This window comes from Dromiciops gliroides, chromosome 3 (genome assembly GCF_019393635.1).
Source record: "Dromiciops gliroides isolate mDroGli1 chromosome 3, mDroGli1.pri, whole genome shotgun sequence".
In the NCBI taxonomy this organism is placed as follows: Eukaryota; Metazoa; Chordata; class Mammalia; order Microbiotheria; family Microbiotheriidae; genus Dromiciops; species Dromiciops gliroides.
This window is the reverse complement of record NC_057863.1, coordinates 550,702,461-550,727,845: the sequence shown is the minus strand read 5'-3', so window position 1 is coordinate 550,727,845 and position 25,385 is coordinate 550,702,461. Positions and strand designations below refer to the sequence as shown.

Sequence of the window (25,385 nt, the reverse complement as noted above, 5' to 3'; positions counted from 1 at the left end):
GGTCACACAGCTAGTAAGTGTTGTGTCTGAGGCCGGATTTGAACTCAGGTCCTCCTGACTCCAGGGCCAGTGCTCTATCCATTGCACCATCTAGCTGCCCCACAAATATAATTTTTAAGGAATTATTTTCTTCAGTGTTTTGGTTTTTTTTTTTTGTACCTCTTTTTCCTTTTGGCCAGTTCTGCTTTTTAAGGAGTTCTTTTTTTCAGTGAATAAATTATTTTAAAATAAATTAAGGAAGCCCCCCCCCCGCCTCCCCTCCCCTCACTGTCAACACAGACACAGACACAGCTAGAGTTAACATAAACTCTATCTATAGGTGACCTGTATACAATTCATGTTCAGCTTATTTCACTTTACATACATCAAACTTTTCAAAGGTACTGATATATCACTTTGTTTCCTAAAAAAGGTAATCAGTTAGAAACTACTGTCTTGGTCTCCCCAATATTTTCCTTTTTTGTTATATTCGCTCTTCTCATAGGTATGAGGTAATGCCTCAGAATTGTTTTAATTTGTATTTCTCTGATCAAGAGCATTTTTTCATATGATTATAGATAGCTTTGATTTCTGTTTGAAAATTGCCTGTTCATATCCTTTGACCATTTATCAATTGGGAAATGACTTGTATTTTTAGTTTATATCCTATTTAAAGGTAGTTTGATTTAATTGTGCTTCCTAAAGAGATGTGTTTTTAAAAGATTTGCACTTTGTTTTTATTTCTTTCATCTCTGACTTTGAATTTGTGTGTGTGTGTTCTCTCTCCCTTTAACCACAGGCAACTTCAGAGTGGACTTTGGATTACCCTCCATTTTTTGCATGGTTTGAATATGCACTGTCACACATTGCCAAAGTTTTTGACCCAGAGATGCTGAATATACAGAACTTGAATTATGCCAGTCCTAGAACAATACTTTTTCAGAGATTTTCCATCATCCTAACAGATGTCCTCTTTATATATGCAGTCTATGAGTAAGTCTTGTGTGATGGGAGGGAAAATGGTGTTTCACAGTTTAATTTGTTCTCCTGTCTTATTTTATAGCAACAAAGTTCCTATAGCAGCAAGGACTGCAGAAATTCTAAACTGTGTTGTACCTTACATAGAACATGGATTTGAAGTAAAATTAAAATTCGTGAAGCCTTGATTGTGTGCTTGATGTAGGGCCTTGTTTTAGGCATTGGACTGGATGCTGAGATGAATCAGATGTAAGTGAAAGTAACAACCTGTTGAAGGTTGTGACATAAGCTCAGATAATGATATTCAAAATAAGACATCACAAGGACTTAAAAGAAGTAGGGGGGAAAAGTACTGTGTAACATCTAAGAAAGGGAAAAATAATATTTAAAAATAATTGAAATAGGGGCAGCTAGATGGCGCAGTGGATAAAGCACCGGCCCTGGATTCAGGAGGACCTGAGTTCAAATCTGGTCTCAAACACTTGACACTTACTAGCTGTGTGACCCTGGGCAAGTCACTTAACCCCAATTGCCCCGCAAAAAAACAAAACAAAAAAAATAAATAATTGAAATAACAATGTTCGATTTCAGCTTCAAGTGTGAAATGTCAGAGCTAGAAGGGACCTTAGAGAGCATCTAGTCTAATCCCCCCCCCCATTTTACAGAGAAGAAAATAGAGGCCCAGAAAAGGGAAATTACCCATGATCCAGTCCATGGACACATAGTAAGTGACATAGATAGGATTTGAACATAGGTCAGGATTCTAAACCCATTACCCTTTCCAAGTATGCCATACAGACTTTTCCTGGAAAAGAAAGGCTTTTTATGGAAGACTGGAATAAAAAGGAAAAGAAAAAGTCAAGTATGGTCAACTTTGACTCATAGCATCATCTGCTTTTTAGAGGGAAATCTTTGTTTCAGTTTGTGAAATCACCATCTCAATTTACAGTTTCTAGGTAGCTGGAAGGGTTTGAACTTTCTTCTTCAGTGAGATGAGGTAGAGTCAGGTAGGTGGTACAGTAGAGAGAGCCCTAGGCCTGGAGTCAGGGAAGAACTGAGTTCAAATCCAGCCTCAGACACTAGCTATGCGACCCTTGGCAAGCCATTTAATTTCTTTTTCTTTTTTTCTTTTAAAAAAATTTTTTTAGTGAGGCAGTTGGTGTTAAGTGACTTGCCTAGGGTCACACAGCTAGTAAGTGTTAAGTGTCTGAGGCCAGATTTGAACTCAGGTCCTCCCTGACTCCAGGGCCAGTGCTCTATCCACTGCACCGCCTAGCTGCCCCAAGCCATTTAATTTCTGATTGCCTCTGTCAAATGGGGATGATAATAATAGCACCTGCCTCCCAGGGATATTTTGAGGATCAAATGAGATTTATAAAGACTTTAGTGACTGGCATATAGTAGGTGCTGTATAAATGCTAGCTATTATTATTATTATTATTATTATTATTATTATTATTATTATTATTATTATTATTATTATTATTATAAAATATATGATGTTTTACAAACCTTTAAAATTCTACATACTTACTAGCTGTGTGACCCTGGGCAAGTCACTTAACCTTCATTGCCCTGCAAAAAAACAAAACAAAACAAAAAACACTATATAAATATAAGCTATTATTTCTTTTAAACCAAAGATCTTGATTACCTCAGGAAATTGTACATCAGATAGCAAATACTCATTGATTTACTCAATAGATATTTTTTTAAAACCTACTATGTGTGAGGCCCTGTACTAGATACTGGAGGAGAAAATAACATAAATAAGATATGGTCTCTGCCCTGAAGGAGCTTACACAACTTAGAAGGGAGATGAGAAAGATACACAACTATAATGCAAAATGGAATATGGGAAATATAAAAAGGGGAAGTGCTTATACTAGCTAGAGGGATCTAGGGAAGGCTTTCGTGGAGAAGGTAGCATTTGTTCTGACCTTTGTATCTTGAATAACTTTAAATGTTCCACCCAACAGAATAAATTAAGCAAGGGAGAAAGTGGAAATGATTAAACTAATTTATAGTCTCTCCAGAATTTAATACTATTTTGTTTGAAACATGTAAGTTTCGAGGACATACAAATAGAAAAATCCATTCTACTTTCAAGTATAAGTGGTTTGGATATTATTCAGATAATCTGAGAGTTGACAGTATGTCCTGTTCTTAATTTGGTCAGTATAACCATAAAGTAGGCCACAATAGCCTGTTTTTCCACATTTTCACTTTTAAAAATATATCAAACAGGGGCAGCTAGATGGTGCAGTGGTTAAGCACCGGCCCTGGATTCAGGAGTACCTGAGTTCAAATCTGACCTCAGACATTTGACTCTTACTAGCTGTGTGACTCTGGGCAAGTCACTTAACCCCCGTTGCCTGCAAAAAAAAAAAAAAAGATATGTAACATACTGTGCCCTCCAAATTCTTAGAATCTTATGGTTAGTTTAAAAATAAAAAGGTTTAAAATGAAGATATTCATTAGAAGCAGCATGGCTTAGAAAGTAAAATAGAGCTGTTTCTGAGGTCTTTTTCAGGCTCCATTACTGACTAATTATGATGTTAGGTCATCTTTTCTAATCACCTTTGAGACTCCAAGTGTCCAGATAGTAAAGAAATGGAAGGGTTATTTTTAAAGATGTAGTTCACAGATAATAGGATTTATTTCTTAGAGACATCAGAAATCATCTAGTTCATTTTACAAATCCGTAAATTGAAGCCTAATGAAAAGAATGATTTGCTATAGATCATACAAGTAGAAAGTAGCAGACCTGACATTTGAATCCAGGTCCCAGGATTCAGCTATCCATATATCTTTTTTAAACTCTCCAAAGTATCACCAAAGAGCAGAGCTACTTATAAATTTGTGACTTGCCTTGAGAATAATTTTACCCTTGAAAAGATAGAGAAATGAATAAGGCCTATCCTGCACTAACAAGGAGAAACTGGCTTTTGAAGTAGGAATTCTGGAAGCAAGTGACTGCACCATCATAGATTCCATGATAGAGGAGGAGTGGAAAGTTATGTATAGTCTAATGTGCATCCTATATTTGGAGAGAAGAGATTTCCAAGGGTTCAAAGGAAAAATAGGAAGGTTTAATGGTCTAATACAATAGTATCAAACCCAAATATATTCAGAGACCACTAAACCATACATTGAGTTCCCTGCAGGGTGTCTATTGGCTTAGAAAACCATATGTTAATATTATTTGTATTTTATTATTTATTTATTCTCCCTACCCCCATTCCCTTTTAATATGATATGGGTTACACATAGGAGTATTGTACATCACATGCTGCTTATGGGTCATATGTTTGACATCTCTGGCCTAATATTTTGCATAAGAAGTTGATTCAAGGGGAATAGGAAGCTCTCTCAGGATTGAAATTCTGAATTCACAAGCAGAAATTACTCCATTGAGGAGAGAAAGGAACGAAATTTCTAAGGAAACCAATGTGGATATGCAAGGGATCCATCGACAAACTCAGATTTTAAAAATATTTGTAGAAAAGATGGGTGTAAAGGGAAGCAACAAAGAATGAATACAAGTAACATCACGGTCCTGTAAGAACTGTATTATGAATGCTAAACCACAGAAAAAGCAGAAGCTGTTGACAAGTCCACCAGTAGGGGTTTTTGGTTTTGTTATTTCTATTAAAGGTAAGAGAAAGAGCAAAGAAAGGATAGGATCACTGCTTTAGGTAGATGATAGGTTATACAAAATGGTAAGAAAGCTAAACTACCCAATTCTCATTATTTTGTCTCTGTCTTCTCTTCCAAGGATACTGCTCCTTAGTCTAGAAAGAACAGAACAAAAATGGTGGGTAGGTGGCTTAGTGGATAAAGCACTGGCTCTGGATTCAGGAGGACCTGAGTACAAATCCGGCTTCAAACACTTGACACTAGCTATGTGACCCTGGGCAAGTCACTTAACCCTCATTGCCCCACAAAAAAATAAATGGTCATCAGGTAGTGAAAACCCATCAGAATGCTGCCTTCTCTGTATTAGGCCTAAACAAACTACATGGTAGAGCATTGAAAAAATCCACTTAAGTGGGATTGCTGAGCCAGCCGGTAATTGCTAAAAGGTTTTGAAAATGGGATACGTGCTACAGGATTTAAGAAGGGTGAGTGTCCCATTTCTCAAAAGAAGAATAAAGGGTGGACTCTACAAATTATAGATGTGTTTGACTTTTTAAATCTTTTATTGCTGTGTTTCATTTTTACATTACCTTCATTTCCAAATCTATCCCTCATTCTCTCCCCTCCCCAGAGAGCCATACTCTATAAGAAAGAATACAAAAGAAAGCAGTTAGACAAAACTATCTAATGCCTCATTCAAGCATCGTATCTTAGCTTAAGAGCCGGAAGATACAGTCATATGGTACATTCAGTATTTCATACTCAGAGTCCCCACAAATTGTGCAAAGAAGGGATGGTGGCACTTTTTCTTTTTTCTTCCTTGGTGTCAGAGCTTGGCTTTTTCCTAGTAGAATACATTAAGAGCACTTAGAAACTGAGGAATCAGCGGTCACTAAAAGCTGGTGTAGCTTTATCAAGAGCCAGTCAAGCTAAATGAATCTCATATTCTTTTGTTTGTTTTTATTTTTTTTTGTTTGGTTGGTTTTTTTTTTTTGGTTAGGCAATTGGGGTTAAGTGACTTGCCCAGGGTCACACAGCCAGTAAGTGTTAAGTGTCTGAGGCCGGATCCGAACTCAGGTACTCCTGACTCCAGGGCCGGTGCTCTATCCACTGCGCCATCTAGCTGCCCTATCTCATATTCTTTTGGGGATAATTAACCAAAGTGCTAGATCAATGGAATACTGTAGATATAGAGTAGAATATCTTAGTAAAACATTTTATATAGTCTTATTATGTATATGGATTAAATGGAGATATATAGACTAGATGGTATTATAGAAAAGCATTTTTTTAAAAAACTCTACTGGGCAACGGAGGAGGTCATAAAAGGGATTTGACAACTGTTCAGGCATGGGCCTTAACACAAGATGGAGAAAAGAAGTAACTTGTCATGTCTTAATTTGCTTCTCATTTCTCTACCTAAATATGAACTGAATCCCAGGGTACTGAAAGAACTGATGATTATGATTATAGAACTTCTGTCAAGTGATCTTTCAAAGGTCATAGTATAGCTCATCTCTGAAAAATCATGGAGAATGGGAGACTGAGAAGAACAAATATCCAAGGAAGAGAGTTGAGTCTATCAATTTCAAACCAATAAGCTTGATATCGGTTCTTGGAATTGGCCAAAAAAACTAGAGAGACTTAACTTGAAGGCTTAGAGGGTACATAGCTATCTGAAGTGTTTAAAGGAGGGGCAGCTAGGTGGTGCAGTGGATAGAGCACCGGCCCTGAATTCAGGAGGACCTGAGTTCAAATCCAGCCTCAGACACTTGACATGTTCTAGCTGTGTGACCGTGGGCAAGTCACTTAACCTTCATTGCCCCGCAAAAAAAAAAAAAATGAAGTATTTAAAGGAGCAAATTGCAAAGAGGGTTCAGGTTTAATATAAAGAAAAAGTTTCTAGAAATGAAACCTATCTAAAATCAAAATGGACCACCTCCAAAGCAAGTGAATTTCCCCTCATTGGAAGTCTTCAAGCAAAAGTGGGATAATTTCTTGTTGGGTTATAGAAATAATTCTTGATCCTAAAAAATTAGGTTGGACCTCTAAAATCCCTTATTGCTCTTAGATTCTTTGATTATTTGACTCCATTTCCAGTGATCCTTCCATTATGCCAGGCTACCTCTTAAGCATTTATGTTTCCATAAAAGTATTTATATGTAAATTAATTAAAGGTTGGTTGTCTTCTTTTTCAGGATTTGTGATTTGGATAGAGGTCAGATTGGAAAATCTCTGAGATTTAGTGTGGTATAATGCAAAGAGCCCTAGACTTAAGAGTCAGGACTCAGACATTTTCAGGTTTTATTTCCTTGGGCAAATCACTCAGTTCCTGATCTGTAAAATAGGGTAATGTTTGTTCTGTCAACACAGGATTATTGAGCGGAAGTAAACCTCAAAAGCTCTTCAGAAATATGAGTTGTCGTTATTTGTTTTTCCTTCCAATTTTAAAATTCTATGACCTTGGGGGCAGCTAGGTAGTGCAGTGGATAGAGCACCGGCCCTGGAGTCAGGAGTACCTGAGTTCAAATCCGGCCTCAGACACTTAACACTTACTAGCTGTGTGACCCTAGGCAAGTCACTTAACCCTAATTGCCTCACCAAAAAAAAAAAAAAATTCTATGACCTTGTAAATTCTAAAGTAGCAATCTGTTTTTATAATAATGAAGTCATTGATATTTCTGCCTTATTCCTTTCAAATATTTTCCTGTAGGTGCTGCAAATGCATAGAGGGGAAAAAAGCTGGGAAAGAACATACAGAGAAGCCAGCATTTATTCTTTCAGTCTTACTTCTGTGGAATTTTGGATTGCTAATTGTGGACCATATCCTTTTAATTTTGTATATTATTTCTTATCATCTGTACACACTAGGCATAAGATTAATAGTCTGTTGATGATGATGGTGAAATTTGAGTTTTTTCAGTTAGCATATTAAGATTTAGTAGAGGGGGCAGCTAGGTGGCGCAGTGGATAAAGCACCAGACCTGGATTCAGGAGGACCTGAGCTCAAATCCGGCCTCAGACACTTGACACTTACTAGCTGTGTGACCCTCTGCAAGTCACTTAACCCCCATATCCCCGCCCAAAAAAAAAAGGTTTAGTAGAATTGGGAAGTTTTAGTTTTCTCTCATCACCAGAAATGTAGTAATTATTCATGATGTTTATTACCAAATCTAACGTAAATCTAGCAAACATGTTTTCTTCCTTCCACCATCGAGTGGGCTGAGGAGGTCCAAAGCTAAAAACTTCTGCTCTATGGGGGCACAGTGAATAGAGTGCTAGACTTGGAGGTGTGTGACTCTGGGCAAGCTATTTAAAAACCACTCTGAACCTCAGTTTTCTCATCTGTAAAATGGAGATAAATAGCACCTACCTCCCAGGATTGTCATGAGGATCAAATGAGATAACACATGTAAAATGCTTTGCAAACTTAAGTACTATGTAAGTATTAGGTTAATAAGTTGTTTTATTGTTGGCTTATGGCTGGAAGAGCACTGCATTTGATTTCAGTTGATTTGAGTTGAACTCCCACTTAGTAGCTATGTGACCCTGGGCAAATTGCCTTAGATTTGTCCCCTACACAAAGATAATGAATACTTGTTTTACTTGCTTTTCAGGGCTGTCATGAGGAAAGTGTAGCTATCTCATTGTAAGCCATTATTACTACTCTCAAATTCCTAGGCCTGCTGGTGTTCTCACTGCACTACCCTACGTTGATGTAAGGAGCTAAAATTCTAGCTAGTCTGTCTAAAATATCTAATGACTGGTCGCCAATAATTTAGAAACTTTAGCAAGAGTTTAGACTTTTAAGCATTTATTAATGAGAATAAGAATTTGGTGGAGAGAGAAAGGCCTAGATTCATCTATCTCTCAAAGGGATAGCACATTTTTTAGCTCCACTCTCCACTAGAGGCCTGACAAAAAAGCAAGAGAGAGCCAGCCTCACTCCTTCTTCCTCCCACAAGCAAACTTCCTGACGCCAAAGAAAAGCCACATGGCTTGCCCTCAGATGCCTTCTTCTCATGGTCAAGCTTTCCTACAGTAAGTCTCCAGCAGGTGGCATCATTCCAATCATTACAATGGTGACAGAGTAAAAGTGGAGTTTTAATTCTATGCTGTCTTGTTGGAGCAGAGGTATACACAAACTTCCCTTCTCTGTTAGGACAAATTATAAGGACACAGAGAGGTTGGACGATGAGGAGAATTACAAGGTAGCATTAGGAGTATTGTGGCCCTGCTTCACTGGCCCCTTACATTAGGTTTAAGGCCAGAGTACTGGCCTTAAGTAGAGGAAACCTCAGATCCTGCCCAGCTGTGATACTTACTGACTGGTTGGCCATTGGCAACTCAGCCAAAAAATGAGGACAGTATTATCTGAGCTCCCTACCTGAATTATGAAGGAAGCTTTTAGCATCAACATTAAAGTAAGATAGAAACATGAGCCATTTAAAGAATGTGGGGAGAGGCCAGAGTCCATAGCAAGTAAAATTTCAACATCCTAATGCATAACTCTAGTTGTGTCATGGATCGGATCTAGAACTGGAAGGGACTTTAGAGATCATAGAACCCAGTGCACTCATTGTCCAGAAAAGAGAACTGAGGCTTGGAGAGGTTTGTTCAGTGGTGTGCATAGGGATTGAGTGGCAGCATCAGGAGAAAACAAAGGGCCTCTGATTACATATCCTGTGCTACCTCCACTGTGCCATATTGCTAAATAGATGACACTTCTATAGCACCAACCCTGTGAAATAGATTGTTTAAGTATTGCTATCCTCACTTGGCAGATGAGGAAATTGAAGCACAGATGAATTAAATGACTTACCCATGGTTACACAGCTACTAAGTGTTAAGAGGCAGCATCCAAACCATGTCCCTTCTGTCTCTAGGTCCGGCTCTCTTTATACAAAATCATTGGTCTTGTTAGTGTGAGTAGCATTTTTGCTTTCCTGTGAATGCAGTCATTTTGATCTGAATTTTGTTTACTCTGTGTTGGTAGGATTAGTCTATATGCTTCTCTCATATCTCAGTTTCATACTTAAAGGCTCCATGATTTAATCAGTGTTGAATCTTCCTTCTATTAATGCAGTTTGCAACTCCCTCCACTCTTTCAGCAAGATTCATCTTCCTAAATTCAAATCCGGCCTCAGACACTAGCTGTGTGACCCTGGGCAACTCTCTTAACCCTTTTTGCCTCAGTTCCTCATCTATAAAATGAGCTAGAGAAGGAAATGGCAAACTACTCTATTGTATATTTGCCAAGAAAACCCCAAATGGAGTCACAAAGATTCAGACATGACTGAAAAAATGACTGAAGCACGCCATAGCGGAAGAAGGTCTTCATAAGTTGCTATGACTGATCCTTCTTTGATTAGGAGCTTTTCTGTGTTTACATAGGTTACTCCTCAGAAAAGAGAGTAAAGCCATTCTGTTTCTGGTACCATCTTGAAGGTTTTCCAGACTTGCTAGAGCTTGTGTTCTACCTGGTTTAGCCTTTCAAGTTAACTTCCACAGACTTAATGAAGGCTTAGTTGTTAATACTGTGGAAATTTATTTTGATTTGGGCACCCTACCTTTAGGCTGAGATTAGAAAGCCTTAGGCCCTCAGGTTCTCTTCTGTGTGGGAGGTGCTGGTGCCCCTCCCCCTCAGCTTCAGCTGAGCCAAAAAGCCCCATGGGCTGTACAAGACCACCAGGTCAGACAGCTGGGGCAGGGAAGCTCCCAGCTCCATCTGACCTGAGCGGAAGTATCTGAGAGATGCTGGGCTCTGGCATAGCCTGTGCTGTGGCACATGAAGCTGGAGCGCACCCCACCCCCCGCCCCAGCCAGAGCCCTGACTGACAGATTAGCTTGGTCTGGGGGGGTGCAGGAAGCCCCGAGATTTGAGTGGAGAGAAGAAAAGGTATATATAGACCTGGGAGTTAGATTAGAAGGGGGGATGAGATGAACTGTAACGCAGGACTAGGAGCAAGGAGGAAAGGCCGGCAGACAAGATTAGAGGGGCGGCAAAGGTGGCAGAGGGCAGACTGACGGAGCAGACAGACAGACTGACCAGGAGACAGTGGAGAGCACAGAAGCAGTCAGCATAGGGTACACGTTGGAGAAAGTGAAGATTAAGGGGAGAAGTTTGAGGCTCAGCAGGTGGGAAAGAGACACACCGCAATGCAGACAGGTCGTACATTTTATTTCCCTGTATTCTTAATTTTAAATAGTATCTCATAAATAAACTCTGCTTGGATTATTTAGTTAAGAGGCTTCTTAATCTTTTGCTTATCAATTTTGGGAGTGGAGCAGTGTGGTGGAACTTTATAAACAGCCCACATTAAGTTAAAAGTCAGATAGCCAGTTAGCCAACAGTCCCAGAATTAGTACCCCAATCAAATTAGTCCCCCCAAATTAGGCTAGTCATCAAAAATATTTCACAATTTAATGGCGACCGTGGCAGGACTTATGGCCCAATTATAATTTTTCATAAAGTTAAAAGTTTTTCATAAATCCAATTATATAATTTTTCCAGGTTAGATTAGCTAATTATAAATTTTTTTTTACATATTTAATGGCAAGCCAGCTAGGAGTTTCTAACCTACTAACCTGGTAAACCTTTTTAAAAAATAAATAAAAATTAAAGGGCCATTAGGAAATTTTTTTTTAAAGAAATTTTTCTTTCCACCCAACTGCTTCCCTTAATTTTTTTTTTTGAAAGCCTCTTAAGCCTTATCAGTTTTTTTTGCTAGCAGAGGAAAGCCTTAGCATTTATAGGGAACCATGATTGAATATTTGTTTTACCTCTTGCCTCTTTTTGTTAGGGTATTCTGGGACAACATATTGTCTCACTTTAAAAGCATGATTAGCTCAGTATTTTCTTATGGCCTTACAGGACTTTTCCTCATCCGTACTATAAAGAATTTTTGGAATGATGGGATGAGTGAGTCTATTTTCCCCACTGAGCCCATGGTTAATATTACTGAGGACATTTTGACTAATTTTGACCCTTATTATGCTAATATAGTAATAGCTCTAGCGATTTTAATTTTTTTCCTCTCCATTACTAATATTCTAGCATGGTATTTTCTTATACAACTCTGGAGAGAGAAAAAGAATTGTACCCATAGTGAGCCATGTATTAAGAGGGATGCCAGAGCTCCCTCTACTAAAAATGACCTGAATTCACAAAAAAATGTTGACCAGTCTTTAAAAGCAGGTCAGCAAAAGCCTCCTATGCAGGATGCTGCAAAGCCTAAAAGCAGAAACATCCTAGCACCTGTACTTTCAGGTCAAACATTTAAAAATCAGTATAAGACCCCTGAAGTGTGTCAGTATTGTGGAAAGCAAGAACACTTGTTGAGAGAGTGTAGAACCAGAAAATATGAATTGAGACAGGTAATGTGTGAAAGCCTTAATGATTTTTTTATGGGCAATAGGAATAATCAGAGAAATTTTTTCCAAAGAGGAAACAACCAAGGCAATTACAGGCCTTATTATCAACAAAATCAGAATAACTTTAGAAGATCCTATCAGGAAGGTACAGAAGGACAGAATCAGGGCAATTATAGGCCTTATTATAAGCAAAATCAAAATAAATTTCCACAATACCATTGATAAAAAGTGGGAAATTGTGTTCAGTGTGTCCCTCCTGCCTTCTGTGTATTTCCCAGGAGAGCAACTGCTTAGACATCCTGGTCCCCATGCATTATCATTATTAGGTTAGCACTGGGGAAAGAGAAGAGCTAAGTGATTTACCCTAGGGAGTGATCAGTCTAAGAAGAGGTTAATTGCCATTTAAGAGCTGTATTACCTGGGGTAGAAGGTAATTTAAACTTCCTACCTCAAGTCCAGTTCTTTCTATTATACCATAAGGCTTCAATAGTGGGCCACCCTGTAGTCTCAAAACTGAATGGCAAATAGAATGATCAAACCAATGAAAATATAGAAGTTAGAAGGAACAGTAAGCTTGGGGACCATATGGCAGTGGGGGAGGGGCAGGGATGATGATAGAAATTAAATAAGCATCTGAAAAGGCCATATATTCAGAGTTTAAATCTGAATGAGCCTAAATGTGTATATTAAAGGCTTCTTATTAATCAGAAAATACTTTTTGACTTTGATAAGTCAGATATGATACAGAATTTAAGAAAGTCAAAATCGGAACTCTGTTTTTTCTTCTCCTAACTGAAATCTAAGGAGTTTATCAGAGAATTGACCCTAATTCAAGGAGATTCAGAAAGTAGAGTCAATCTTAGCTCACATTCATATAGTATGTACAGTTGACAGAGCATCATCTCTACTATAACTCTGTGAAATAGGTTATTTAATTATTATCGAGATGGGAAAGGACCTTAGAAATCATCATCTAGTCCAACCCTTTCATTTTAGGTTAAGTGACCTTCCCAAGGTCAGACTGTTTTTGTTTTGTTTTGTTTTTTCTGTCTATAAAGAAAAGAGTAAGGATTTGAACTTTGGTCCAAATCTAGTACTTTTTCCTCTTCCATCTCTATGATAAGAGACACATTAGTCAGCCAGGACTCAAAGTCAAGTTTTGCTCTTAGCCTAATGGTAAGTAATAGTTTTCTGTTTAAGATCATCTTAAAAAGCATTTGTAATTATTGTTCATATTCCTCTCCCTAAGTTTGGGCATGATAGCACAGTTCATTTTGAATTCAGGATCTCCCATGCATTTTCCTTGACTCAAAATCCAGATATTCATTTTCAGTACAACGGTTTTTTATTTGGATTAATGCTGCTTTCAGTTGCCCGATTATTTCAGGTAACCACAAAATGGACATGGAAATGGATTTTTCTTTTTTAAATAAACAAGTATTTTTTAATTTTAAGAGGCTCCAGTAAGGAGGATGCTCAATAAATTTAGTCAGTGGATTCAAGCAAGTTTGCAAAGCTCTTGATGGCCATCCCTCCCAGTGTCCAGATTGACACCAACTCCTCGCTTTTGAGAAGAAGAACTTGAGCTACCAAGGGTTTTCATGGCTTGACAGGTCCTGATCATGATCATCAGTATTCCACTATTTGGGTGTGGGATCTTCAGGGGATGTTGAACACTGGAAGAAACCAAACCCTTAGTGATTTGTTATCCAAGGCCCCTAGAAATTATTCTTCTTACACGTATGGAGGTTTGGCTCTAAAACAAGGTTATGAATCTAAATCATAAAATTAGTGAAGAGAGAACTGGAAGCTTCCCAATTTCTTCTCTGTCATACTTCTCCAGCTTATTTTGGTCAAATTGGCAGGAAAGTGAGAGTAAATGAGAAATCTAATTGTCCATGTTACAATTCTGATGAGTTCCAGGGCTATTAACTCATCTCTTTCTTAGAAATCATCAACTTTTTTAAAGGGGGGGTAGGGGGAGTAGCTTCAGATCACTCCCAACATAGCAAAGTACCAGTTTAGTCCTTGGTCTTCAGGGATTATCTAGTAATGTTCTCTGCCTCTGAATCAATGCCATGTGCTAGGCAAACATCGTGTCATGTTTGCCCTGATAGAATTTATAGCCTCGGAGATGAAATGTGACCTCTGCCCAGCTCTTATAGAAAACATAACCTGGTGAGGACATGAACAAGGTACACAGTGGTGTGGGAGAAATGAAGAAAGTTGATTTCTGTCTAAGGAAAGACTCCATAGAGGATGGGGCATTTCAGACAAAGGAAGAAAATGGAAAATCCATTCAGGAGTACTCGGAGCAGAGGGTAGGGTTGGCAAGCCCAGGCATGGAGGGGCAGAGGTCCCAGCCAGGTGGTATTTAGAACAGGAGGGATGAAAAGAAAGAATGTGATGGGTGCTTAATAATACCATGTTATGTGTGACCTCACCCTGGGCCTTTCTGTTCCCCTGCAGCCAGGACCTCTGTGGGCTGAGTTATTTGGGTGCCCTGGCCACCGGGATGGTCTCACACCACAATGATATGCAATCCAGAGTAAACTCTTCTAGACATTCTACAGCCATAGAGAGGGAGTGAGGGGGGCATTGGAGTCCCTGAGCTACTGAGAGGGTATTACTCTTAATCTGCACATTCTCAATTCAGTGCCCAAAACTAGCTAAAATCACCCTGCGCTGGCCACGACTGCACACATTCAGGTGACTTTTCTCTTTTAAATCTCCCAGAAAAGGTATTTGGAAGGAGCATTCCTCTTCACCGTTCTCCTGCATTTTAAGCACATCTACCTTTATGTGGCCCCAGCTTATGGCATCTATTTGCTGAGATCTTACTGTTTCACTGCAAATAAACCAGGCAAGTTTCAGAGCCATGAACACTGTTTGGTTTGGTTGGTTTTTGTCTCACTGACTTCTCTGACTAAAGGCCTGGGGATTAGACTCTACCTGCAGATGGAACTTAATCTCCCCATCTGTAACTCAACCTACTCTTTGCCCTTTTCAGCCACTCTTTCTTCCTTCTGTTGCCTCCATATTGTGAGAGCCGGAATGCAGTCATAGGGGGAAAATAATGGAATTTTGGAACTGGATGGCATATTAGATGATGTAGCTTGTGTCCCTTGTTTTGTAGATGAGGAAACTAAGGTCCTCAGAGATAGAAGCGATATGTCCATGTTGACATGAATGGTAATTATTCTGTAAGATTCATAAGTCTTGAGCTTGAACTGTTAACTGTATGTAGGCATATCAACCCCCTGAGTCTCAGTTTCTTCATCTGTAAAATGGAGATAACAATACTGTACTTGTATATCCTCAGAGCTTAGAACAGTGCCTGGCCCATAGTAAACACTTAATGAATTCTCAATTTGGTGAGAAAAGTTTCGAATGAGCTACTGTCATCTTCATCATCATTACTGTTTTTAAGTAGCAGGTCCAGGCCTGGCAGTCCTCTGGTTGTTTCATCAGTGCTCTCTCCATTAGGCTGTGCTTCATTTTGACAACAATAAATATCAAATCCTCGCTTATTAAGTGTACTAAAGGAAGTACAAAATTGAGGCAAGTGTAAGGAATGATGTTGATTTTTAGGAAAACATGGAGAGACTTACATGAAATAATAAAGAGTGAAATGTACAGAACCAAGGGAATGTTTTGTATGGTAACAGCAATATGGTTCAAAGAATAACTGAATGAGTTAATTCTGAGTATTATAAATACTCAAATCAACTACAAAGAACCTGTGAAGGAAGATATTATCCACTTCCAGATTTTACATAGTTTGTTCTCTCTCTCTCTCTCTATCTCTGAAATGGTGGCCCTCTCTAGTGTGGGGTCAGGAGGGAGGAAGACAGTTTGGAACTTAAAATGTAACAAAAAAATTAAATTAAAAAAAAGAGAATGAAGGACAAACAACTTTGTAAGTCTTGCATCACTGCATAATAAAGATGAAAACTTCCAGTTATTATTATTATTAATAATAATAATAATTTGTAAAATTGAGATAAAATTTAAGGCTTTTCCTCATGGAATTTAGTCTCTTATGGGGATAAAGCTCAGATAGCAAAATGATAAAAAAAATTACATACTAGATTTGTAGTCAGAGATCCTCAGGCAGATCCCAGCAACTAGATGGAAGAGCAGATACAAAACTGCACCTGGAATCAAGACGACCTGAATTTAGATCCTGACATTTATGTAGCTGTATGGCTCTGAACAAGCCACTTAACATCTCTCAGCCTTGGTTTTCTCATCTGTAAAATGGGAATAATAATAATACCATGTATTTCACAGGGTTGTTGTGAGGATCAAATGTAACAATATTTGCAGAGCACTTTGCCAGCCTTAAAATACTAAACAAATATTCTCATCATCACCATTACCATAATCATCCCATCTATGTGGCTTATAACTTTTGTGACCCTATTCAAGTCACTTAACTTCTCTGGGCTTCAGTTTCCTTATCTGTAAAAAGAAGAGGTTGGACTAGATGATTTCAAAGGTCCTTTCCAGTTCCAAATTATGTGATGCCATGTGATAATTGTATTATAAAAATGTAGAATATAGCTCTTCAGTGGGAGGTCCTTGTCCCTCTTCTCTTCCACTTCTGTTTCACTTGGTAAACTCATTTGTTCTTGTGGTTTCAGTTATCATCTCTATGCTGGTAACTCTCAAATCTACTTATCTAGCCTTGACCTCCCTGCTCTCCTCCAGACTTTCATCTTTCCTAGTGACTATTGGACATTTCAGACTGGATTTCCCATAGGCTTCTCAAATAAACATAACACATGATCTTTCCCCCTTCCAAACTTCCTTGTTCCTGTTAAGGACACCACCATCCTCCTACTCATAGAAGCTTGAAATTCAGTTGTCACTCCCCCATAACCAATCTGTTGTCAAGCCCTATGAGTTTTATCTTTGAAATGTCTCCTATAGATGCCTCCTCTCATTCTCGAACACTGCCACCACCCTGGTGTAGGCTCTCATCACCTCACATCTGGGATTACCGCAGTAGACTCAGTTTTTTTTTTGGTTTTGCCTCAAGTCTCTCCCTACTCCAGTCTTTCCTCCTTTCAGTTGCCACATTGGTTTTCCAAAAGCTCAGGTCTGACCATGGCACTCACTCTTCTATTAAACAAACTCCAGTGGCTCTCTAAAACCTCCAGAATCGAATATGAAATCCTCTATTTGACATTCAAAGCCCTGCACAGCCTGGCCTTTCTAGTCATCTTAAACCTCACTCCTACCCCAAGTACGATACAATGTGGTGACACCAGGCACCTTCTGTGCCTCCCACAAGACCCCATCTCCCAAGTGGATATTTGTGTTGTTTATCTACCATGCCTGGAATGTTCTCCTTCCTCATCTCTGCCTCCCGGCTTCCTTGGCTTCCTACCTTCTATGAGGTGCCTCTTCTGATCCCCCTCAGTGCTGGTGATCTCTTTCTGTTGATTATCTCCAGTTTATCCTGTGTATATCTGTTTGTTCATAATTGTTTGCATGTTGTCTCCCCCATTAAACTGTCGACTCCATGAGATCAGGGACTATTGTTTGTCTTCCTTTGTATTCTCCACACTTAGCACAGACCCTGGCATGTGGTAGACCCATAATAGATGCTTATTGACTGACTGAGAAATGTCATTATTCAAATGAGATACTGGGGAAAGTTTCATGAAGATGTTTAAGTGTCTCCTCTGACAAAGATGAATAAGACATGGCCTCACCTGCAAGAAGCTCTTAGGCTAGTAGAGGAGACAAGATGAGCACATAGATAATCTCAATGTAGATTTCAGCATTCAGTACATGATGTTTTATGGCATCTTTTTTCCTCTGTTAATGATCATGTTTCTTTTCTGTAGATGGATCTGTCAGGTGGAGCAGTTTCAGTTTTCTCCGACTGATTGCCCTGGGTTTCATTGTTTGCTCTGTTTCTGCCCTTTCTTTGGGTCCTTTTATAGCCTTGGTAAGTATCTTCCCTATCTTGTTTTTAAACTACACATAAATCTGTATAAAGATATTGATATATGACTGTACATTACACATATTAGGGTAAAGTCTTTCTAAGTACATCATTCTATGAAATGTTTGCTTAGGATCATAGTGTAGATAGCTGAAAAGAGATCTTTGAGATCATCTAGGTGACTACTGGGCTTGAATTCAAGAAGACCTGAGTTCAAATTTGACCTCAGACACTTCCTAGCTGTGTGACCTTGAGAAAGTTGCTGCTGTGTGCCTCAGTTTCCTCAACTGTGAAATGAGGATCCTAACAGCACCTACCTTGCAGGGTTGTTGTGAGGATCACATGAGATAATATTTACAAAGTGCTTAACATGCTGCCTTGCATATGGTAGGTGTTATACAAATGCTTATTACATTGAGAAATATTTCAAAAAATAAACAGAATGCAGTACAACATAGACATTGCTAATTTGTGGTTTTCTAAATTACTCACATCTCAGTGATTTAGTCCAGTTCCTTAATTGGACAGATGAAGAGCCTCAAGATCAAGGGGCCCACAGGGGAGGTAGCAGAGCTGGGAATAAAATGTAGTTCTCTGACTCTATCCATTGCTCTCACAGAACATTGGCATACGTGCAAAAACAGCTTCACAAATAGGAAATCCAACTAGGACCTCTCAACTCAAATTTAATGAGGAGGATCCAGATGTTAATGTCATTTCTGCCCACTATCATAGTGACAGTAATATCTCACATTTTCCTTATAGTTATACTGGACAAGTACAAGGAAATATTTTGATTCCCATTTTATAAATGAGAAAAACTCAAGTTATTGAGGTCCAATCACTTTCCAGAACTGGAATTTTGAACCTGGATCTCCTAACTCTGGGGTCTATGTTCATTCTTTCTATAGCAGCATGTTGAGAATAGGTCTTTGGGTTGGTAATTTCTACTGTTTTTTTAAAACTTGATATGTCAATTTAGAGTAAAGGGGAATTTATATTAACTAATATAAACAAGATTTTCTACAAACACTACATGAAAATGATATAGGAATTTCATCTAAGGCAATAATATGTGTGTGATTTATAACTCAGCAGTAAAATAAATAGATATAATTAATCTAACTTTTTAAAAAGACCTTCCTTATACAGACTTCCATAAATGATCACTTATTTCCTTCTTCTGTGTCAACTTTCATTGTTTGTACCCATTTCCCCAAAATTTATGCCTGTGTTGTTCTATTATATAGGTGCAATACATGTTTCTGTTAATCTTGTGGTTGTGCTTTCTTCACATTATCTTGTCAGTCTGCATGTCTGCACTCTAATACATCATTGTACCCAAGCTGGAGAGCATTCTTAGATGAGTACACAATACTCACATTTCTCAACGATGTCTTGTTTTTCCTCCCAACAACCCTATGAGGTTGGTAGTTGACTCTTGTTATTTCTGTTTTAGAGCCCAGAAAACTGAACCCCAAAAGTATTAGTTGACTTGCCTAGAATCACAGTTAGTAGGTGATAAAGCCAGACTCGTGGACCAGGATTGTTTTAGTTTATGAGGCTGGTTATTCTAAATCATAGCTATATACCAAATAATGTGGAGGTCTGGGTCAAAAGATTTGATTTCTTTTTAAATTTTTTTTATGACTCTTGTAATGTGTTGGTAGGTGGTTAACCAAAAAGTTCTATTTTTAAAACTAGAACCTGGAACCTTCTATTTCCAATATAGTGATCTATATCAGGCTTTTTCTGAGTAATTCCTGAGGCAGAGAAGAAGTGAATGACCCTTGATTCTGATTGCTTGACCTATCTAGTAATTCCCTTCTTTGGGGGAGGGGGGTTGGGTAGGATAATGAGGGTTAACTGACTTGCCCAGGGTCACACAGCTAGTAAGTGTCAAGTATATGAGGCCAGATTTGAACTCAGGTCCTCCTGAATCCAGGACTGGTGCTTTATCAACTGTGCCACCTAACTGCCCCAATTCCCTTCTCTTTTATCACCCAGCAAAGAGCACATGAGCCTTGGCTTGTTCTTAATGTTAATTGGTTAGTTATCATTTGTTCAGGTATTCTGTAGAACTTTGTTGACGTTAATGTTGTATAGTCTGTTTTCTACTTGGGAAAAACTCACTTTTTTTTTTCTTTTGGTGAGGCAATTGGGGTTAAGTGACTTGCCCAGGGTCACACAGCTAGTAAGTGTTAAGTGTCTGAGGCCAGATTTGAACTCAGGTCCTCCTGACTCCAGGGCTGGTGCTCTATCCACTGCGCCGCCTAGCTGCCCCACTTTTTTTTTTTTAAGTCATTTTTTGGGTATGCTTTACACTATGGTGGGCAGATGACATATAATAAATGATCCTTAAAAATAATGAAAATGATCAAGGAAAGAGTTTCATTTACCATACTCCATTTACCTTCTTCCATGGCCTGAGACCAATTTATATTTTATTTTGAGGCTTTTGGTGTAGGAGTTTTGACTTTGTTGTCTTCTTTTGAGTGTGTTTCGATCTTCCTTGTCAGCTGGTACTGATGATTATTCAGTGGCTCCCAAGGCCTAGTCTTGGTTTGCTGGGGCCCTGCCTGTACTGGACTGCACTCCACTCTCACCCCAGTGCCACAGACCTTTCCAGCTGACCTTCCAAGTTATCTTGGACTAGAAAATTGTCTGGCCCTTTCCTCTGTGGGTTCTGCTGTTCCATAATTTGTCCTGAGGCATTATTTAAAGATATTAGGAAAGGTTTGGGGGAAAGCTTAGATGAGTCTGCCTTTTCTCTGCCATCTTGGCTTTGCCCCCCTTCCATCTGCCTTCAAAAACTGACTTAAAACAAGCCTCCAGAAGCCTTCTTGTAGAGGTGGGTTTTGCAGAAAAAGCACTGAACTAAGAGTTAGGAATGCAGGGATATAGTTCTGGCTCTAACACTTGTTTTACAACCATGGCACATTACTTAATCTCTCTGTGTCTCTTTCTTCATCTAATAGAGGTATGTTCCCCTCACCAAAATTCCCCTGTGAATGTTACAAGTTACATTGAAGGTCTCTTCCGATGCTTCATTGTGGCATTGATCATAGGATCATAGATTTAGACGTAGAAGAGATCTTATAGTCCATTGAGCTCATCCCATTAATTTTAAAGATGTGGAAACTGAAGCACAGAGGAGATAAGGTAACTTACCCAGGGTCACACAGCCATAAATGTCTGAGGAAGGACTTGTACTCAGATCTTCCTAAACCTGGTGCTTTACCCACTGTGCCAATTTAGGAATGGTCTTACCAACCTGGGAAAAGCTTTGAGTACTAAGCCAGGAGCAGGCTTGTGTGTGCGTTGAGGGCCAGTCACACCAAGTGCAGAGAGGCTCACCACCAGAGTTGAAGGTTTTTTGACCAAAGCATCTTCTGAAGACAGTAATGAAAACATGGAGGGGCTTTGATCTACATTCATGGAGGAAGCTGTCACACCAGTGAAATCACCATGTTTCTTCACTTATTCCAGTGTTCTGTGGGTCCAATCAATAATAAATGCAAGAGCTTGTAGAAGGACTGTTGCATGGAAGAGGGATTAGAGTTAGTCCCAAAGGCCAGAACCCGGAGTCATGGGTAGAAGTTGCAAAGAGGCACATCTAGGCTTCGTGTCAGGAACATATTCTTAATAGGGAGAGCCTCCTCAAAGGGGAGCAGGTACCTGAGAAGCAGTGATGCTTCCGTTCCTCACAGGGCCTCTAGCAGAGACTGAAAGACCACCTTGTGGGCAGGCTGTACTGAGGATCCCAGCCTCAAGGGCAGCTGGAGGGCCTTCCACCCAGGCCTCATTCTTGATGCTAGTGTTTGGTGTCATTGTTGCTTAGTTCATCATCTCTTTGCTATTCGTGTGCTCATCCCTTCCTGGTGGACTGCAACATTGTATGCATCGCTCACTGACTGTTCCTCCCCTGAGGGGCTGAGCATCTTGGCAGCACCGATAGCATCTTGCTTCTTTTGCCCTGTCAGTCCTCACCCTTGAGAGATGGTGGACATTGAGCCCTTTGTATCTAGATGAACCTGAAGTCCAGGGGAGAGGAATGAGCCTTTACCTTTTCATAGCACTTACTCCTTAGAGAATTCCTGCATGTTAATTCATTGCAGTGTTCCTCTGACTCCATCTCTGTAGCACAAGAAAGAGCCCTTCTCTTAGCAGCCCCATGAAAGTCATCCCTGTGTACAGACAAGGAGACTGAGTCAGCAGCTCATATAGTCACATGGTGCAGAAGTCATGATGTGAGCCTGGGTCTCCTGGCTCTTTTCCCTATACATCCTGCTTCTTTTCAACCCAAGGGATAGGCAAGGCAAGTACTGTTCTCAGCCTTCAAATGAAGAGGAAACTGAGGCAAAAAGAGCTTAAGGGATATAGCCAAAGGAAAGCCAAGCCCAGAAACCAGATTTCCTAACTTCCTGTCAGCAGTCTCCACATTTTTTCCTCTATTTTTAATCAGTTTCTTCTTTTTCACAGAACCAACTGCCTCAAGTAATTTCAAGGCTTTTCCCTTTCAAGAGGGGCCTCTGCCACGCCTACTGGGCTCCAAATTTCTGGGCTTTGTACAATGCTTTGGACAAGATGCTCTCCATTATCGGTATAGTTCACTTAAAAAGTCTTGCTGCCCAACACTCAGACCTGTCCTGTGGGAGGAATGCTGTGGTCTGGGAGAGAGTGCCAGGCATTTGTTTCCTGGCACCATGCATGCAGGAACATGAACCGAATTACAAGTGTCCAGACAAAGCTAGAGGATTATCTGGGGAAATGGCTCCTAGAACTGAGAAGGGGGTACAGTAAACAACACACTGAAAAACATCCCTGCCAACGCTCTAGATAGAAATGCAGTTATTGATCTTGTCCTTGGGGGATAAAGCCGTTTTTAAGATTCTTTTAAAAGTCAATTTTTGGTTGAAGAAACAAATATTCAGACTAAATGAACTCTGCTTCTAAGCCTCAAAAAGAGAGAATGAATGGAATTCAAATAATTGAGGTTGTAGTTCTTTGTAATTTTCCCAAACATGTAGAGAATTTAAACTGTCGTAAAGCATGAGACAAGAAGAAACAGGAAAGTTGAGCTGTATGTCTAAATTTCAGTTTGTTAGGTAAAGGTAACTGATACTTAATTAGGATGTCATTGACTATATATCTTCTAGTAGCTGTGTACCTCTGTATTTAGCCTTTATACAACTATTTATAAAGAAGTTCTCTAAATTTACCACCACAAGAAAATTATTACTAGCCAACACAATGAATGAGAACAGTGATAAACTCTATTACCTGAGTCAAGAAGTATTAATCCTAGAAAAAACTCAGATGAGAGAGGTAAGATAATACCAATTTTGCAAAATGATTTACCTTGATTCAGTAAGCTACATTATATATTACATAGAGCACTGGACCTAGAGTCAAGAAGATCTGAGTTCAAAGCCAGCCTCAGATGCTTACTGGCTATGTGACCTGGAGCAAGTCACTTAACCTATCTGCCTCAGTTCAAATTGGGGATAATAATAACACCTCCCTCCCAGGTTTATTGTGAGAATTAAATGAGATAATATTTTCAAAGCACTAAGCACAGTGTGTAGCTAGTAGAAGGTGTTTAATAAATGCTTATTTACTTCCTTCACTTACACGTTCGTTTATACTCATTGATGGGGTTGCCCCCTGCTCCTGATGAAGCAAAGGTAGCCCTGTCTTTGGTTAGTTTCAGTAGAATACCTATAACACCTCTATAGTGACAGTCCTAATAACACAAAATCTGAGTTGAAAGGGACCCAAGAGGTCATCTTGTCCAACTCATGCCAGAACAAGAATCCTCTCTCCAACATGCCACACCCAGCAAGTGATCTTACAGCTTTTTCTTGTAGCTGTCCTGTGAGGAAGGAACTTACTACCTCCCAAGGCAGCCAGTTGCATTTTTGGATAGCTCTGTTGGAAGGGAGGGAGAAAGGGAGAGGAAAAAGGGAAAAAGAAGGAATGAAAAGGAAGAGGAAAGTGAGAAAAGAGGAAAGGAAGAAGAGAAAGAGGGAAGCAAGAAGTGGAGGGAGGGAGGAGAAAGTGGGGAATGAGGGAAGGAAGGAAAAGGTGGGGAAAGCAAGGAGGAAAGTGAAGAGGAACTGAAGGATGAGGAAGGAGAGAAGGAAGGACGGGAAAGAGGAAGGAAACAAAGGAAGAAGGAAAGGAAGGAAGCATTTATTAAGTGCTTACTGTACACAGATCACTATCTTAATCACTGAAGGTGCAAAATAATCCCTGCTTTCAAGGAGCTCACATCTTAGTGGTGAGATAACACATATAGAAGTCAGATGGAGAGAACCCATGGTCCTCGAAATACATCGGTAAAGCTGTTGATAATGCATTTTTAATGTCCATATCCATTTCTGATGTCGAACCATTTGACATTGCTACTTGTTGGGAATCTTGTTTGGGAATCTTAATACCTCCTTCTGAGTTGATAATTACGTTTGGATCTAGTCATTCAACAAAATTCTAGTCTACTTGACTGTACTCTCAGTTACCCCATAGCAGTCTCCCTTGTTCAGGAAGAAAACATGAGAGATTTTATCAAATGCTTTACTGTATACTAGGTGTACTGTGTCTGCAAAATTCCCCTGTTCTGAGTCTACTTAGTCAAAAAAGGAAATGAGGTTAGTCTGGCATGACCTGATCATTACTGGCTGGCTTACCACCCCAGCAATCAAAGCAAGTCCTGGGGTTTACCCTAGATCCTGAGCTTTGATGTATGTTCTTATTATTATTCAGCCAAGCATGATCTTGAGTAACACTGTCTTCCACCAAATTCAGTAACTCCTGCACAGCCACACATTAAAAAGCTCCCCCTTGTGTATTAAAATCATGCATCTGTGCTAACTCCCACGCTCCCCTGTAGTTCAGATTGGTCTATTGTGAAGCATTGGATTTACACTCAGTATTCTAGTTTCATACATTAACATTCTGCAATGATGATCTTAAATGTTATGAGAATTATTCATGATTACTGTTATGATCTCTACACTTGTAGAGGATCCTAGTTCTTCAAGCCTGTTTTATCCTGCATCTTCAAGAACTTAGTGAGGCATTGCAATAAAGAAGGTTAGAGAGCCCCATGGGTATTCAGGTGACAGCTCAGGGAAAGAGCAGAGAATTGAGGATACTGAAGCCAGGGCAAAGAGCACTAAAATCAGAAACAGAGACCAGGGTTCAAGGCCTCGCTTTGTGACACTGGGGTGAGCCATTCATCTCTCTGGATTTTAGTTTCCTCATTTATAAAACATAGATACTGTGCTGTATATCTCACAGCACTGTGACTCTTTGAAAATTGTCACATACTATGGGAATTATGCTGCTATTCTTCTTTGATTACTGGTCATTCTTCCAATTCATTATTGGTTTTCAGTGCTGTAGGCAGGGGAGCAGAACAGGTCTACAAAGTGTCCCAGATTCTCCTCCCTTT

The 25,385-nt window shown here is 39.4% G+C and overlaps 1 protein-coding gene across 1 annotated transcript in view; it reads left to right on the top strand.

Moving 5' to 3' along the window:
• The window catches only part of ALG8 (ALG8 alpha-1,3-glucosyltransferase), a 54,238-nt gene that overhangs the window by 7,990 nt on the left and 20,863 nt on the right, over positions 1-25,385 (top strand). The window contains exons 3-8 of the mRNA XM_043993260.1: positions 779-972; positions 7,310-7,419; positions 13,290-13,357; positions 14,707-14,833; positions 17,829-17,932; positions 22,412-22,532. Of these exons, the coding sequence (XP_043849195.1) occupies positions 779-972; positions 7,310-7,419; positions 13,290-13,357; positions 14,707-14,833; positions 17,829-17,932; positions 22,412-22,532 (724 nt within the window). The remainder of the gene's footprint in view (positions 1-778; positions 973-7,309; positions 7,420-13,289; positions 13,358-14,706; positions 14,834-17,828; positions 17,933-22,411; positions 22,533-25,385) is intronic.